The sequence below is a fragment of the Capricornis sumatraensis genome, chromosome 22, assembly GCF_032405125.1.
Source record: "Capricornis sumatraensis isolate serow.1 chromosome 22, serow.2, whole genome shotgun sequence".
NCBI lineage: Eukaryota > Metazoa > Chordata > Mammalia > Artiodactyla > Bovidae > Capricornis > Capricornis sumatraensis.
In genome coordinates, this window is record NC_091090.1 from 21961542 (window position 1) to 21977276 (window position 15735).

At 54.9% G+C, this 15735-nt stretch overlaps 2 protein-coding genes across 3 annotated transcripts in view; one reads left to right on the top strand and one right to left on the bottom strand.

The window, feature by feature from the left end:
* On the top strand, positions 1 to 13292 carry RSPH9 (radial spoke head component 9). Its single transcript, XM_068960760.1, has 5 exons — positions 1 to 227; positions 3534 to 3699; positions 5733 to 5817; positions 6234 to 6380; positions 13114 to 13292. Exons 1-5 carry the CDS (start codon positions 1 to 3, stop codon positions 13272 to 13274), a joined length of 786 nt encoding a protein of 261 aa, XP_068816861.1. The 3' UTR covers positions 13275 to 13292.
* MRPS18A (mitochondrial ribosomal protein S18A) overlaps positions 13025 to 15735 on the bottom strand; it is a 19006-nt gene continuing 16295 nt past the window's right edge. Inside the window, exon 6 of one of the 2 annotated variants that reach the window (XM_068960761.1) lies at positions 13025 to 14146. In XM_068960761.1, coding sequence (XP_068816862.1) covers positions 14002 to 14146 — 145 coding nt within the window. In that variant the 3' untranslated portion in view covers positions 13025 to 14001. The remainder of the gene's footprint in view (positions 14147 to 15735) is intronic. The other variant, XM_068960762.1, reaches the window with a different exon arrangement.

Sequence of the window (15735 nt, forward strand, 5' to 3'; positions counted from 1 at the left end):
ATGGACGCGGAAAGCCTCCTGCTGTCACTGGAGTTGGCGTCTGGCAGTGGGCAGGGCCTTAGCCCAGACCGTCGGGCCGCGCTGCTGACTTCTCTCATGCTGGTTAAACGTGACTACCGCTTCGATCGGGTCCTCTTCTGGGGCCGCATCCTCGGCCTCGTCGCCGATTACTACATCGCTCAGGGCCTGAGCGAGGATCAGCTCGCACCTCGCAAGACCCTGTACAGGTGGAGAGGGCGCCCAGGCTGGCCAAGGCCGCAGGGGGATACTGAGGGGAGGGCTACCGGGCCGGGAAGGGGTGAGTGGGAGGTAGGACCTAAAGGGGCGGGTTCTAGAAAGCGAGGGGGTGAGATCTGAGAGAGCAGCCCCGGGAGGACACCTGGGGAGGGGCGCCAAAGAAACTTAGAGGCTGATGGTTTAATAATGGAAGCAGGGCAAGAACGGAAGAGGGGCAAGATGAAAGCTTCCGGAGAATGAAAACCCGGAGTAGAAGCCCTGTGGTGGACCTGGCTTTCCAAAGAGAAACGTTTGGAGAAGGGTCCAAACTAAAGTTTGGCTTTACTTTGGAGAAGGGTCAGAACCCTTGAGGGGTAGCGGGGAGCTCTTCGGAAATGGGTCCTGAAGCATTTGGGGTGGAGGTGTTAGCTCATAGGAGGCACTCCAGGAAGTAGTGAACGAATGTGGAATGGAAGGAAAGGGATTTAGAATTGAGGAACTTTTCCTGTACACTCCATTTAGGACCATCCACCCTCCTTTTGACTACCCCGTTGATGGGGAGCTCCCCATCTTACAAGGATTCTGTTCAGGCTGAAGAAAGTTGGAGACTTCATTTATCTATCCATGCAGCAATCCAACACTGACTGAATGTTTTCCGTGCTAGACCTGGGGTTAAAAAGATGGCTAAGACTCTCCCTATCTCCAATTTATTCACACCCAGCAATTACAGCAAAGCATCTGAAAACTAAGACAGAGGTGTACACGAAGGGGAGGCAGGGTGCAACATTCTCCTGGAGGGCATCTTTTTTTTTTGCCTTCAAGATCTCAGCTTTAAGATCTTATTTATTCCTTTTGCATTTTTTGTAAATTATTTATTTTAAATGGAGGCTTATTACTTTACAATATTGTAGTGGTTTTGCCATACATTCACATGAATCAGCCATGGGTGTACATGTGTCCCCCATTCTGAACCCCCCCCTCCACCTCCCTCCCCATTCCATCCCTTCGGGTTGTCCCAGTGCATCAGCCCTGAGCGCCCTGTCTCAGGCATTGAACCTGGACTGGCGCTCTGTTTCACATATGGTAGTATACATATTTCAATGCTACTCGGAGAGCAATTTTTAATAAGATTACTGAGATCTGAGAGATGACCTGGAGTTCTCCAGGAAGGAGTTGGGGAAAGGCATGCCAATCAGAGGCATGCCTTGCTGGCTGGAGCTCACTTGGGATGTTTGGGAGAACAGAGGGTAGGCAACCAGGACAGTGGCAGCCTAGGGTGTTAATGTTGAACTCGATGGAGAGGCCAGGAGATTTGAACTTTGTCCATAGGCTATGCAGAGCCACTGAAGGCCTTCAGTGAAGAGTCTGCTTGGACCTGAGTGGGCAGAAGGGTCTGAAAGTGGGCGAGCATTTGGATATCTGTTGCAGACTGACAGGAGGAAGGAATGGAGGGGTGGGCTTGGAAAGATTTCAGTGGTAGAAGTGGCAGGACTTGTGACTAAATGGGGAAAGGTGAAGAGGAGGTCAAGGTTGACCCTTCCTTCTAGCTTAGGTAGCTGGGTAAGGGCTGGTGCCACGCACTGGGAAAGAATTCAGGAGGTACTAGGGGAGGCCCAGCGAGTTTGCTGTCAGGTGCCATGGGGAAGAGTGGTAAGGAAGCATATTAAAGTACAGATCTGGAGTCCAAAAGAAAAATTTGGACTGAAGATAGAGATTTGAACCTCACTGTATTCCAATAAGTTTTTATTTCTCCAGCCCCTAGTATGTGCTAGGCATTGATCTAGACATGGGGAATTCAGTGCTAAAGTCCTTGTCTTCATGGAGTTTACATTTTAGTGTGTGTGTTGGGGGTGGGAGGAAAGACAGACAATAAACACACACACATATACTGCATACGCTTAGCATTGGTGCTAAGTGCTAAGGGAGACAGGGAATACAGGATCAGGTACTATTATAAAAAGGGCGATCTGGGATGGCCTCTCTCAGGAGGTAACATTTGAGAAGAGACCTGAGGCAACTGAGTGAGCTGTGTTTATCTGAGGGAAAAGCATTCCAGCAAGTGCAAAGGTCCCGAGGCAGGTGTGTGCTTAGTGTACCTGTGGGATCCTGTAGAGGCTAGTGTGGCTAGAGAGGAGTGAGTGAGGGGCCACTGCACAGCATGAGGTCAGCGAGGCCGAGACAGGCGTGCAGGGCCCTGTGAGTGCTTGGCTCAGTGGGAAGTCACTGGGAGAGTCTACAGAGTCGCGGTCCGGCTTTCCCAGTTGGGTGGGGAACAGACTGAAGCGGGAGCAGGTACGGACATGGGGAGACCAGTTAGGAAGCTGCTGTGATATTGGGTGAGAGTAGGCGGTGGCTTGGGTGAGGGTGGAAGCAGTGGAGGTGGTGAGAGGTGGCTGGATTCGGGGCATGCACTTGGGAGCAGCTGGGGTTCTGGGAGTCAGGTAGGTGAGACTGGAGACCAAAGAGGGGTGAGAATAGATCCTCGGAAACGCTTAAGGCTGGAGAAGGGGAGGTGTCAAAGGAAGCAGACATGGAAATGCACGTGTTGGCTTGTAGGTCCCATGGCTGGCCTTCTTCAGAGCAGTTTCTTGCGGTGCCAGGGAATCCTGGTGCAGTGGTCAGAGTGAAAACGGGGTGAGGAGGAAGGGCTCTGGCAGGGCAAAATGTTCTTGAGTATGATCCAGAGTTGGGGAAGAGGAGGGAGGGGCAGGAAAGGGGCATTTCCCAGAGGGGCATGGATTTGAGGACTGTTAAAGCTGAGGCATCTTCATGTTGTGAAGGAGCCAGTGGAGAGTGAAGAGGGCACACAGAGCAGGCTGGGGATGTGGGTGCTGGGCGGATGAGGGAGGAGCAGGCAGACACCCCTCCCGGCAGGGTGTGAGAAAGAAGTGACTGGGCTGGCGATGCTCCTGAAGCTCTCAGAGGAGGAGAGCTCCTAGAGCCTGGGCCGGGAGAAGCGTGGGGGAGATGGCTGTGTGTCAGCTCAGCAGGCAGGCTGAGCATGGATGTGGGCCCTCTGGGGCAGAGGGATCTGAAATTAAGGCAATTCAGCTTCCAGAAACTCATCTGCGGTCTCATAATCCAGATATGTAGGAAGACACTCTTGGAATCTTGGCAGACTGAAGCTTTTAAGAAATTCAGTTGTATGTCATCACATATGGGGTGGGGTACACCACAGGCTCTTGTGGCTTCTAAGGGGGAAAGGTGTGACTCCCACCAGCCTTTCTTGGGCCTCAGGCCTTTGGGAGAAGGGGCAGAGACAGGAAGCTGGAATGAGGGGGGAGTTAGAATCGGGGTCACGCGGATGTTGTTGGCAGCCTGAACTGCATGGAGTGGAGCCTCCTGCCTCCCGCCACAAAGGAGATGGAGATACAGACATCTGTGGTGAGGGGTCGCTTCATGGGGGACCCCTCCCATGAGTATGAACACACTGAGCCGCAGAAGGTGAACGATGGCGAGAAGGCCTTTGAGGAAGAAGTACCGGTGAGTGAAGGCGAGAGGAGGAGGGCCTGAACACAGGGGGCTGGGCTGGTGGACACTGGTGGCAGCACGCACGGTCATCATCACAGCCACTGGGGCCACGGGCCCTGGGGCTCCGTGCCAGCCCCCTCGCTCCAACCTGGTGCCCTGGGACGCTGGTGCATTGCCTCCGGGGGGTGGAGAGGAGGAAACCTCTGTTAAGTCACCTGCCCAGGGTGACATCACTCCTGAATGTTGACAGGGTGGCAAGGGGATGGGCAGCTCTCGGGAGAGCTGGGTTATGGGGCCAGAGCTAGGAAGAAGCAGTCTGTGCATTGCTCTGGGGTCAGGGGATGTGCACAGGTGCTTATATTTTTGTATAGATTTGTATTTCACTAGATAACACATTCAGGCTTCCCAGGTGGCACTAGTGGTAAAGAACAAGCCTGCCAATGCAGGAGACATAAGAGATGCAGGTTTGATCCCTGGGTTGGGAAGATCCCCTGGAGAAGGGCATGGTAACCCACTCCACTATTTCTGCCTTGGAAATCCCATGGACAGAGGAGCCTGGCGGGCTACAGTTGACAGGGTTGCAGAGTCGACACGACTGAAGAGACTTAGCACGCACGCACACACACACACACACACACACACACAATACATTCACTTGAAACTGTTAGCAGCGATTACTTTTAGGAGATGGGATTATGAGTGGTTTTAATTTTCTTAGGTATATTATAAAATATCTCCATATTACCCAGATATTCTACAGTAAGCACGACAGCTTTTATATTTAAAAACAGCAAAATAAGCAACATTAAAATATGGGATTGCATGGTTGGAAAATAACCCAATTTCTGAAACTAGACAAACCTGTGATTCAAAAGCCAACCTTTGCCCTTGAACCTGGGTGAGGCCAAATGTCTGGGTCTAGGTCTGTGATGCTTCAGCTACAAACCCCCGTCTGCCGGACAACCTCTACATCCTCTGTTTTCTCTTCTGTAGAATTGAGGCTTGTACAAGTTAAATGAGGTGCCATTTTTTTTTGGCCTTGCCACGAGGGTTGCAGGATCTTAGTTCCCTAACCAGGAATTGAACCCACGTCCCCTGCATTGGAAGCACAGGATCTTAACCACTAGACTGCCAGGGAATTCCCAAGGTGATGTATTTAAAGCACCTGGCCTAGACACTTATTTAGTTTCCATCTCCTTTGTAAACAATTCCAATCAGCAGCCCAGGGGAAATACATGGCTGAATGGCTCTGGGGTCTCCCAGTGACCCTTTCCCTGTCAAGTGCTGTTTTCTCCCAAACATCTCTATGAAGTCCTTTTGTTTGGGTTGGGGTTGCCCTTGATATTGATTCTAACCAAATTTCATCTGTGTAAACATGTTACAGTATGGAGTGATGTTTGAGAAATGATGTTAAGTCAAAGAGCAGGACAAGAAACTATATAAACTGTAACTCTAATTTTCCTTTGAATATAGGCATAGGAAAAAAAGAATAGAAGGGATTATACCAATGTTATCAGCGATTACCTTCAGGAAGTAGGATTATGAATGGCTTTAATTTTCTTAGGTATATTATAAAATACTTCTATATCACCCAGATATTCTACAGTCAGCATGATAGCTTTTATATTTTAAAAAGGCAAAATGAGCAACATTAAAATATGACAGAATGGTTTGTTTCTGGACCGGTATATAAAACACTGTTAATGGTGTCTGCTCCCAGTGACAGCGACTGGGGGACCAGGAATGAGATGAGACGCTGCTTTTTATTATTTTTTAAAAAAAGGTTTAAATATCGTACTCACCAGCGGTATGTATTACCAACTTAAGAAAGGACAGGAGGGAGGGAAGGCAGGCAAGAAATTCACTCATGGTGAATTTCCATGCACCTGGCATCTCTGCATGATGACCCAGGTCAGATGAACATCCAGAGGGCGCTTGCACCAGGCGTGACTGACTGGGCACAGCACCCCAGCGGGATAACTTGTCTCCTGTCTTCTCAGGTCCAGATCAAGGAAGAGATGCGCTTGGTGTCCATTATTGACCAGATCGACAAGGCTGTGGCTGTCATCCCCAGAGGCGCCCTCTTTAAGACCCCTTTTGGACCTATCAATGTCAATCGGACCTTTGAAGGTAAGTTCCCTTCCCGAGCGCAGTCAGATACACGTCTGGGAGTCCAGGGGAACCTACCTGTTTTCTCAGAGAAGGAATAACTGTCGCCACATCACTTGGGAGGACCTGCCGAATGGCGTCACTGGACCCTGACTTTTATGCCTGAGTTGAGAGAGCGTCTGGCCACCTGAGTTCAGGGCTGTGTGCGGGGCTGGGCTCCCCACCTTTCCTCACGCTGCTCCTCCGTAGTCTGTTCTCGTTGCAGGGGCCGAGCCAAGTTCTGGCTGAGAAAATGCTGGTCCCTTGCCGCCCTTCAGTTCCCCATCAGGAGCTGACTGAACCCTTTGCAAGCCCCTCCATGTGGTCGCCAATCAGAGAGGAAGGGGATTGTGGGGCTTGGGGATGACCATCCCTTCCTACCTGCCGCCCCTTTGTAGGACTGTCCTTGTCTGAAGCCAAGAAGCTGAGTTCTTACTTCCACTTCAGGGAGCCTGTTGAGCTGAAGAACAAGACCTTGCTGGAGAAGGCTGAGCTCGACCCATCCCTAGACTTCATGGACTCTCTGGAGCACGACATCCCCAAAGGTAACAGCCTGTTACTTGGAGGACATTGGATCCACCCCCAGGTCAGAACACTGGGCCATGCCACCTGCCATTCCCTCTTAAGAGTGGGACCCATGGCCTGGGTGGGAACTGGGAGTTCAATATGGGGGCTTGAGTAGGAGGCTCCTCCAGGGCCCAATACAGGGCTCAGCTTCAAATGTTTGCAGACAAAAGGATTGTCTTCCAGGTACTTCCACAGACAGGAAGTCTCTCTTGATTTTCATATCAATCTTGAATGAAGGCAAGTTGGGAATTTCCCCCCACCAAAACATCCCTGAAAATAGTAGCCGTATATACATCTTCACGGTTGGTTTTCGGGGTTAGATCCAGTGCTTGGCACACAGCTGGTGCTCAGGGAGTAGGTGCCAACTGACCTGTAGAGGACCACCTGCTAAGGAAATGAGTTCTGTACGTCTGTCTCCTGCTAAGTGTGCTTTTAAATCATAAAACATACAACTTCAGAGACCTTCTTGTGCTTCAAGGCCCACCTGGCCCAGGCACACAGCCACAGTTGGTGGGGGTCAGAGACCCCGGTTCCTCCCTGGGCTCCCCCAGTAGAGATGAGCACATCCTCGGAAGATGCTCTTGCTGGGCTCTGCATCCCAGGACAGGTGCCAGGCTCTGGGCATTCAGGGGCCACACCCGAGGCACTGCCTCAGCAGCCCTGCTTTTTTCCCCATGCCTGGTGTTCTGAGAGCTGGAGGGATCTGTTGCTGATGATGGCAAAGACAATGATTCTAGGAACTACTCATAAAGCAACGACACTGCTTATTGTGTGCCAGGCACTGTACCCAGTCTTTCCCGTGCCTCTTTTTTTTTTTCTTAGTTCATTTTAATCTTCACAGCTGATCTGTGAGTTAGATACTATTATATCATTATCCCCATTTTACAGATGAAAAAACTGGAGGCTCAGAGAGTTAAATCCAAGGACACAGTATGTGTTAAAGCATTAGACTCCAAGGCTCTGGCCTTAACTGTGGTGTCGAGTAGATGGTGTTTTCAGTGGACGATGGGAATCGCAGGACAGGAGTCACCCCCATCACTAGGGGGAAACATTTCTGAGGAGTGATGAGCAACCCAACTGGGCTGGAACTCAGGGTAGAGGTGGGGCGGCAGTAGTCATTACACGCAAGGGCTCCGGAGCCAGAAAGCCTGAGTTGGAATCCTGTATCTGCTGTGTACTACCTGGCCACCTCAGACAATTCCCTCAATTCCCTTGTACCTCAATTTCTAAAAGGGGAAAATTGATCTTTTCTACCTCATTGGGTTGTTATGAAAATTAAATGAAATAACAACACATACACAAAACATTTATGCTAGTGCTTAAGACATCGAAGGCTTCCCTGGTGGCTCAGAGGGTAAAGCGTCTGCCTGCAATGCGGGAGACTCGGGTTCGATTCCTGGGTCAGGAAGATCCCCTGGAGAAGGAAACGGCAGTCCACTCCAGCACTCTGGCCTGGAAAATCCCGTGGATGGAGGAGCCGAATAGGCTACAGTCCATGGGGTCGCAAAGAGTCGCACACAACTGAGCGACTTCACTTAAGACATTAAGGACTCAAGTAAAAATCAATAAGTATTACTGATACTGTTTTCAGTAGCAAAAAGGCCTTAGAGGGGGGTTGGGCAGGCTAGGGAGGGCCTAAAGGGCCAAAGGGTAGGAGGGTTTAGTTGCTCAGCTGTGTCAGACTCTTTGTGATGCTATGGACTGTGGCCCACCAGGCTCCCCTGTCCGTGGGATTTCCCAGGCAAGGATACTGGAGTGGGTTACCATTTCCTTCTCCAGGGGATCTTCCTGACCCAGGGATTGAACTCACATCTGCACTGCAGGGAGATTCTTTACCACTGAGCCACGTGGGACCCTAGGAGTAGACCAAGGCAGTAGGAGCTGCTGGTGGCTTGTAGGCAGATCTGCGATAACAAGGCAGTGGCGGCATCAATGGATGCAGAGGGCAAGCCAGGGCTCTGGAGGCCGTTTTGGGGCTACTGTAGTGCCCCGGGGGCTGGGCCATGGGTTACAGGTGGCTAAGGGCTGCCAGCAGAGTGGCTATGCTGGCCTCCACCACACGGGGGCACCAGAGTCAAGCCTCCCTGAGCATAGACTGGGGGTCTCGGACCTGGCAGGGAGATGGTTATAGAGGGTGAGAATTTCTTAACCATCAGACACACTTTCCAGATTCCCATTACCTCCTCCAACTCTGTGCTCCCCACTTGACTAGGGGCTCATGGGGACTGCACATCCCTGGTTGGTAAAGGGAGTTAGGAACACTGGTGGTGGGAGCCAGTGCCAGGGCCTGCATGGCCGACTGAGAAAAGTCCTCTTAGCACCCCTAATCTGGGGGCAGCAGCCCCTCCCCGATTCGGAGCATGGCTGGAAAGCTCTGCCCAGTGAGGACTTCTCAGCTGCGGCAGAAGGGAGCCCAGGGCCAGTGGATGAGGCTGTCCCTTCAGAACGCTGGGTGACACAAGGGGGCCTTCTCCCCCCCCCCCCCCCCCCGCCGGAACCTAGACTTCTTGCACTAACAGTGGGCCTCAGGGCTGAGAGATCAACTGATGATTTGACGCCCCAACAGCGCCTTGTCCTTAGTGCTGGAGCCTTAGGAGTGAAGCACTCCCGGAGTCTCCTGTGTCGGAGGGCTGGAGGGGAGATATGCTCCTGGCCTGACTTTGGGAAACTCCACAGTTCTGGGCCTCCAGCTCCCCTTCTCCCAGAGCCACCACCAGAAAGCCTGCAGGAAGTCTGGCCGGGTTTTACTCAGGATGGTTTGGTGGGGCCTGCAGTATGGCGGAGGAAATGTGGCTGGCTGGGGGAGAGCAGCCCCTCTGACTCTGCTCCCAGACTCCCTGCAGTATCTGCCCCTGAAAGAGCAGAAGGAGCTGCTGGGAGGCTGCCCCCACCAAGCAGACAGTAGCCAGAATGGCTGGGTTGCTAAGTGAAGCAAAGTCCCAACAAAGAGTTCCCTGGGGCACCAGGACTGGCGGGAAGTATGGGATCTGCCCAGGTAGGATCAGCTTCCTTTCTGGGTCTGAGGCAACTGTTGAGGGGAACCCTGTGTCACCTGTGAGCAGGAATGGGTCAGGCAGTCCATGGGACTCCTGCTCTCTGTGGCCATGTGGATTGGCCAGGTGCTCAGCAGCTGGTCCCTGGACCACCCTCGGCTGGAGAGAGGATGTAAGAATGTTGCCTGGAGCCACTTGTGGCCTTCCGAGCTGTCCCACTGTGCCGTGGGGTCTGTGGAGTTCTGTGGGAGTAGGGTTTGGCAGCAGAAGCATCCTTCTGGCAGACACAGGGCAACAGCCAGGAGTTCACTGAGCTTGGGCTGCTGCTAGGTGAGACACGGAGCACTGTCAGGATGCCAGATTTCTGGGCAGTACTCTGCTGTTCAACGCTCCTTAACCTTCTATGCTGTCAGCAAATAGTCACTGAGCAGCTAGTATGTCCCAGGGACCAGAGATGCTGCTGAGAACAAGGCACCATCCGTGCCTCACAGACGTTTGGGAAGATCAAATGAAACAGGATGGGAAGTGGCAATATAAACAGCAGGTGCCGCATAGGTGTCCTAGGAAGCAGAGCATGCGGGTGGAGGGCAGAGCGCCTCTCTCTGGGCTGGAGCAGAGATCTCAGGGACTGCCGGCTACGAAGCAGCCAGGGTTCCAGCACAGTGCCCAGAGTAGGCAGCAGAGGGCAGCAAGGGGCCTGCCTGCCTGGAAAGCAGCTTTTAGTAAGTGATGGCTGGGAAGAGGTGGGGGACAGGGGAGACAGCACTTGAGAGGGTGGGCAACGCAGGGTCCAGGATCAGCCCTCTCTCAAGGGGGTATGCAGGTGGCACCTCCCTTCCAGTCTAGTGGAGGTTCAGGTGACAGGTGCTCGGCCTTCTGCACCAAGGGGCTTGGCTTTGCCTATCAGTAAGACTGGGAACTCTTCAGCGTGTCCCCGCCCCCACCCCCTCCCATGTGCTGTGGCCCTGGTGTCGGGGAGTGGTTGCTCTGAAAAGGGGCCTGTGGCCATTTTTGTGTGTGTGAGACAAGTTGTGCGGTGCTGGTCTGAGTGGATTTAAGCCATTTGCTGCCCCTGGACAGCCCTGAACTCCAGCCTGGTCCACTCTCCTCCTCCAACTTAATCTCAGAACTTGGCTGCCTTTCTTCCTGGAGGGCAGGGGAATGTAACCATGATGAGCATCTCCCAGCCTGAGCTTCCCACACTGGCAAGGTGAGTGAGACCCCCAAGGCCCAGGAGGACTTCTGCTCATGCAGGAGGCCCCATTCCTCGTTTACCAGCTTGTATCCCACCACATCCTCAGAAAAGAGAGCTTGTGGAGAAGAGTGGCTGCCAGGGGGCTGGAGGGTGAGGTCTGGGGAGACTTGGGAGAAGCATGGGCTGCAGGAGGCTGCTTCCCCTAGAGTCCCAGTGGTGGTGGCTGGCTAGGCCCAGCCTTGCCAGCAGCTGCAGCAATAAAAGTGGGTGAAGGTGAAAGCAAGAGCCTGGCTTCCCAGGTAGATGCTACGTGACTCCTGGCACGTTGAGAGTATGTGTTTCCTGGGCGACAAGCTGAGCCAGGGACAAGGGAAGGACAGAAGTGTGACAGGAATGCAAGGGGAGGGAGGAAGTAGTGTCATTGGCTGGCCAGCCCTGTACATACCACTTCTGTACTCTGCCAGCACCCTGGGCCTGCATGGCACAGATCCCCAACCCTGGTGGGGGAACCCTGTTTCTCCTTGCTCTTGCTTGGCCAGTGTAGAGGGAGTCCCTGATGAGCCTGGCCCCTCCCCCACCTACTAGAAGCAAGAGGTGGCCAAGCCCTAGGTGGGCAGGTTGGTACCGGGGAAGCCAGGACCGTCCTTGCTCAGGGTATGCCACAGCACTGGAGACAGAGAACTGCTGAGTGTGTCTGGCTGGGGGACTCCAGTTCTTTCTCCAGGGCAGCATTTGGCCCAGGGTGGGGGCCGGTGGGGCTGTAAGCTGCCTTCTCCGGGTGGTCAGAGCCTGATCTTTTTCAGTTCCAGGGGGCTGTAGCTGTGGACTCCTGGAGCAGAGGGACTCCCCAGATGCTGCTGCGGGGACTGGCATGGGGAGCTGACAAGGGGTTACCTTCTGGGGGTCTGTGTTCTGGCCTGAAGCTGCATACGGTGTACTGGTGTACTGTACACTGGTCTGTCACACCCCCTCTCCTGTTACCCCTAGGCCATCTGTTTTCTGGAATGAATGCCTAGCAGAGCAACAGGCTATGGCTCCAGAACCTACAGGCAGGTTTATGAGGTGGAAGATCTCAGGGATCCAGAGAGGCAAGCTGCAGGAGCTGGGGGAGATACTCCCCACTTCTCTGACCACCCGCACCCCCCCAGGCAGTGTCCCAGTCAGAGCTCTGGGAACCCAGGGACACTCTTCTTTCTCAATGCTATCTGGATGGCACTGAGGGGGCCTGGGGGAGTGGGGTCAAGCCTATACTGTGGCTTCTGCTTCATCACCTCAACCTTGGCTGGTGGTATTTGGTGCAGGCCACCGCACAGTGCTGAGGTGGCCCCTGCGTGGGCACCCCCCAAGCAGGTTAAGGCCACCAAGACTACATATACCCCAAAAGCTCTAGCTTTGACCTGGGCAGGTGCTGGAGCCCTGAGATGGGCTGAGCTGCCATCAGGGCAAAGGGTGCCTGGTGGTCAGGTCTCTTGTAATCAGGGTGGCCTCTGGTGGGTGGGGCCTGAGCTCCAAGGCTGCTGGGTGTGGAGTGATGGGGTGGGCCATGGTTGGAGGCGGCCTGGGGGCAGCGGCACAGCGGGAGCCAGGCAGCCGGGCTGGGCTGGCAGCTGATGAAGGCCTCGGCGCAGTTCTCAGTGCATCACTGGCTGGTCCAGCACCAAAACCTTCAAAGCATTTGCCTTTCTGGCAGGGGCTGGGGCAGAGCTGCGGCTGGGCTGGGAGAGGCCTCGGCGCAGGGGAATAGAAGCTCCAGATCTGCATCCAGGGGCGATTTTCCCAGGCTCCTTCCTCCCACACAGCGGCTCCCTCCCTTGGTTCTGGAGCTGGATCAGGCCCTTCCCGCCAAGTCCTCGTGGCTGCACAACTCAGCCCCAGGCTGGGCTGCTCCCGTCTGGGGAGCAAAAACCAGGGCAGAACCCAGGACAGACAAAGGCTCATTAGCTGCGGCCCAAGTCCCCTCCCACAAGGACGGCTCTCAGTCTACCAGCTGCCAGAAAAGGGCTATTGAGCTGGAGCCCTGAAAAGGCCACACTTTTATGTGAGCCTGGACAGGTCTCATCCATCTCAGAGTTAAGTTGCTGGGCCTGGAGCAAAATTTTGCAAGAGAGGTGAAGTGCACCAGGACAGCAGGCCACCAGCGAGCCCGAGTGCAGGGAAGAGAGGAGCCTGGCGTCTCCCCGGCCTAGCCCCAACCCCGCTCCGCCTGTGCACGGGTGACCCAGCTTCCTCCCCCATGCAACCTGTCACTGGACTTGCTGACAGGAACAAAATGGACTGCTTTGAGTTCCACCTCTTTTCATTTCCTTCGCCCTCCCTCTGGAAGTGGCTTTAATGAGCAGTGAAATGGCTCAAAGGCAATCAGAGGAGTAAAGCGCCGGGATAATTAAATTGTCTTCCCCTTTCCCAGTGGAACCTTCACGCTCAGGCCTGGCTTCCTGGAGCTGGGGTTTCCGCACCCCCGGCCAGGCTCTGCCTCCACGATGCCCAGGCCTTGCCCTCTGCTGCCTCTTCCCCACCCCCCAGGGTCCTGGAGTGTCCAGATGGAGAGGGGCAATGCCTTGGTGGTGCTGCGCAGCCTGCTCTGGCCCGGCCTCACCTTCTACCACGCTCCTCGCACCAAGAACTATGGCTACATCTACGTGGGCACCGGCGAGAAGAACCTAGACCTGCCCTTCATGCTGTAGGCGGGCTGCCCGGGGGGTATGCAGAGTCTGAGCAGTGTTTTCATAAAGGCGGTGGATCTGGTCAGTCGGTTCTGTGCTGCTGCTTCCCCCCACCTCCACCTCCATCTGGTGTCCAGGCTGAGGAGAGGCCCAGCTCTAAATAGAGCAAGTGGCAGAGGGCTGGAATGTGCTAACAAGAGAGAATGGTGGGAGGGAACGGCATGGGGGAGAAGGTGGCAGCCAGGAGGCCTCTGAGGAGGGCAGCTTCTTGGACTCAGAAGAGAGCTGCACGTAGGCCGGGCAGCCTAACAAAAAGCCAACGGCTGTCAACAGAGAGGAAGGGAACCTGTGTGGCCGTGAGCTCCGCTCGATGCGCCCACGTGGCCCACCACCAGAGCCAGGTGACTCAATGCGCAGTGACTGGCCAGAAATGGGCTGAGCCCCCCGCACTCCCCAAGCAGTGAGCACACACCCAGCGGGGGAGCACAAGCCTGGTTTATAATATTCCTTCAGACAAAGGACCGGTGCCCCAGCCCTGAGCCCAGGCCAGTCGTGAGACCACCGCAGCTGCGCAGGGTCACCTGCCCTGACTGCCGCCAGCGCCCAGCACCGTAGTGGTGCAGGTCCCGGGCACTGGAGCAGACCTGCCGCCCTCCCATGCCATCTGCACTGGAGGAGCCGGGCAGCCCTGGTGGGATGGGGTGGGAGTGTAGGATGAGCTCAGGCTCTCAGGAGGCCCTGCTCTCAGTCAGTGATACAGCACCAAAGGCCTGCCCGTGTAGGAGACGTTGTCCTTCAGGAGGGGGGACCCCACAGCCATGTGCACCTTGTTCCAGCGGTGGCCTTTGTTGTAGATGGGCTTGACGGAGCGGGGAGACCAGCGGGTCAGGTACCTGTTAGGGGAGGATGGGAGGCAGCCATGAGGGCTGGCAGCCCAGGATGCGGCAGAGACCACGGGCATGGGCCCCTTGGGCTGAAGCTGCACTTGGTCAACCAAACACTTTCACCAGCTTTCCTTTCTTGAGGAGAAGGGGCTTTTCCTGGGAGCAACTGCCCGGTGTGCTGTAAACAGATGGGCTGGGCTCTGGCGGCCGCACGCATGTGTGGCCACATGCTCGCTTGTCTTTATGAGTTGCCAGTGTGTGTGCGTGTGTATCTGCTGGGGGAGGAGGCAGAGGAAAAGGCTACTCAGAGAGCAGATCGGCCCTCTCTGGCCCAGTCGTGGGGAGAGGAGAGGCTGATGTAAGGGCCTGGAGGAATCCCTCCCTCTCCCCCACTTGGCTCACTCTGCCACCCCAGCCCTCAGGGAACAAGCCTGGGCAGCCATAACTGGCAGAGGACCCCTGACCCTTGACCCTCAAGCAGGCCATGGGAGCCAAGGGTGAGGGCCCGTGGGTGCAGACGTAGGCCAGGAAGGTTCATGTAATATGAGTGGGGAAGGGGAAAGATGGCTGCCGCTCATAGTCCTTTGGCCTCCTTGGGGACGGCAGGGCCCTGACAGTTCCGGGAAGAGTGGCTCATGCCGGCTAAGACTGGGGTTTACTCTGTTCAGAACGAAATTGGGATCCTATCCAGAGGCCCACCCTTCGTCCTGAAAGCTCAGCCTCGGCAAAGGCCAGGATCCTCCCCTGCTTCCACTAGGTTAGGGCTCAACCCAGTGCCTCTGGAGACCCTCCCATGAGAAGTTTTAATTAAAAAAATGAATAACCATGGCTGAAAATTTTTAGATAAGAGTGAAAAAGTTAAAAAAAAAAAAAAGAGTGAAAAAGTACTGCTAATGTATACATTTCAACTGAGCTCCCCTGGACCTCCGTCTTCTGAGTCCTGAGAGGAAGTAAAAGCTGTAGGACTACACACCACGTGTGAGGTGCGCAGGCAAGAGGGCTTCTGACGACCACTGGGTGGCTGTCAGCCCCCCAGCAGGGAGGTCTCTGTGCAGTGAGCTGGGCCCAGAGCCGCCTCTGCTGTGGCTGGTGGTGCTGGGACCTGACAGGGCCCTATGCTGGTGTCTCCCTGGCTTCAGAGGGGTGGGTGAAGAGGTGGGATGTGGAAGCAGGCTCCTTGGGATTGAAGATCCTGAAGCACACCAGGCTCTCCACAGGTGCTGCCTTATTGCACCCCTCCGCCCACCCTTGTCCCTCCCACCCTGGAGAGACCCTGGGAAGTTGGGCTTCGGCTGGCCCTGGGCCTGATGCTTGTGCCACAAGGAGCAAGCAGCTGCTGTGGAGGGGCTGGGGCCTCCGGTCAGCGCTCTGGGACTACTCCAGCTCTAAGAACCAAGGTTCCCTACTAATCGAGCTCCTTCCTCCTACCTCTCTGGAAGGGGCGGGGAAGGAGATGGCATGGCTTGACAATAGTCAAGTCCCTAGTTGTAGCCAGGACTCCCTCTCCTCCCCAGGAGGGCCTTTTGCAGCCCCACGAGCCCCCACACACCATCAATCCCGCGTCACACTAATGGACACCGGATATACGGGAGGGAGCC

Excerpts from the sequence above, each read along its gene's own strand:
- RSPH9 (XM_068960760.1), top strand. The coding sequence starts at position 1 with ATGGACGCGGAAAGCCTCCTGCTGTCACTGGAGTTGGCGTCTGGCAGT. Across the intron at positions 5,818-6,233 it reads TGTCAATCGGACCTTTGAAG|GACTGTCCTTGTCTGAAGCC; the intron begins GTAAGTTCCCTT and ends GCCCCTTTGTAG. Across the intron at positions 6,381-13,113 it reads GGAGCACGACATCCCCAAAG|GGTCCTGGAGTGTCCAGATG; the intron begins GTAACAGCCTGT and ends CCCACCCCCCAG.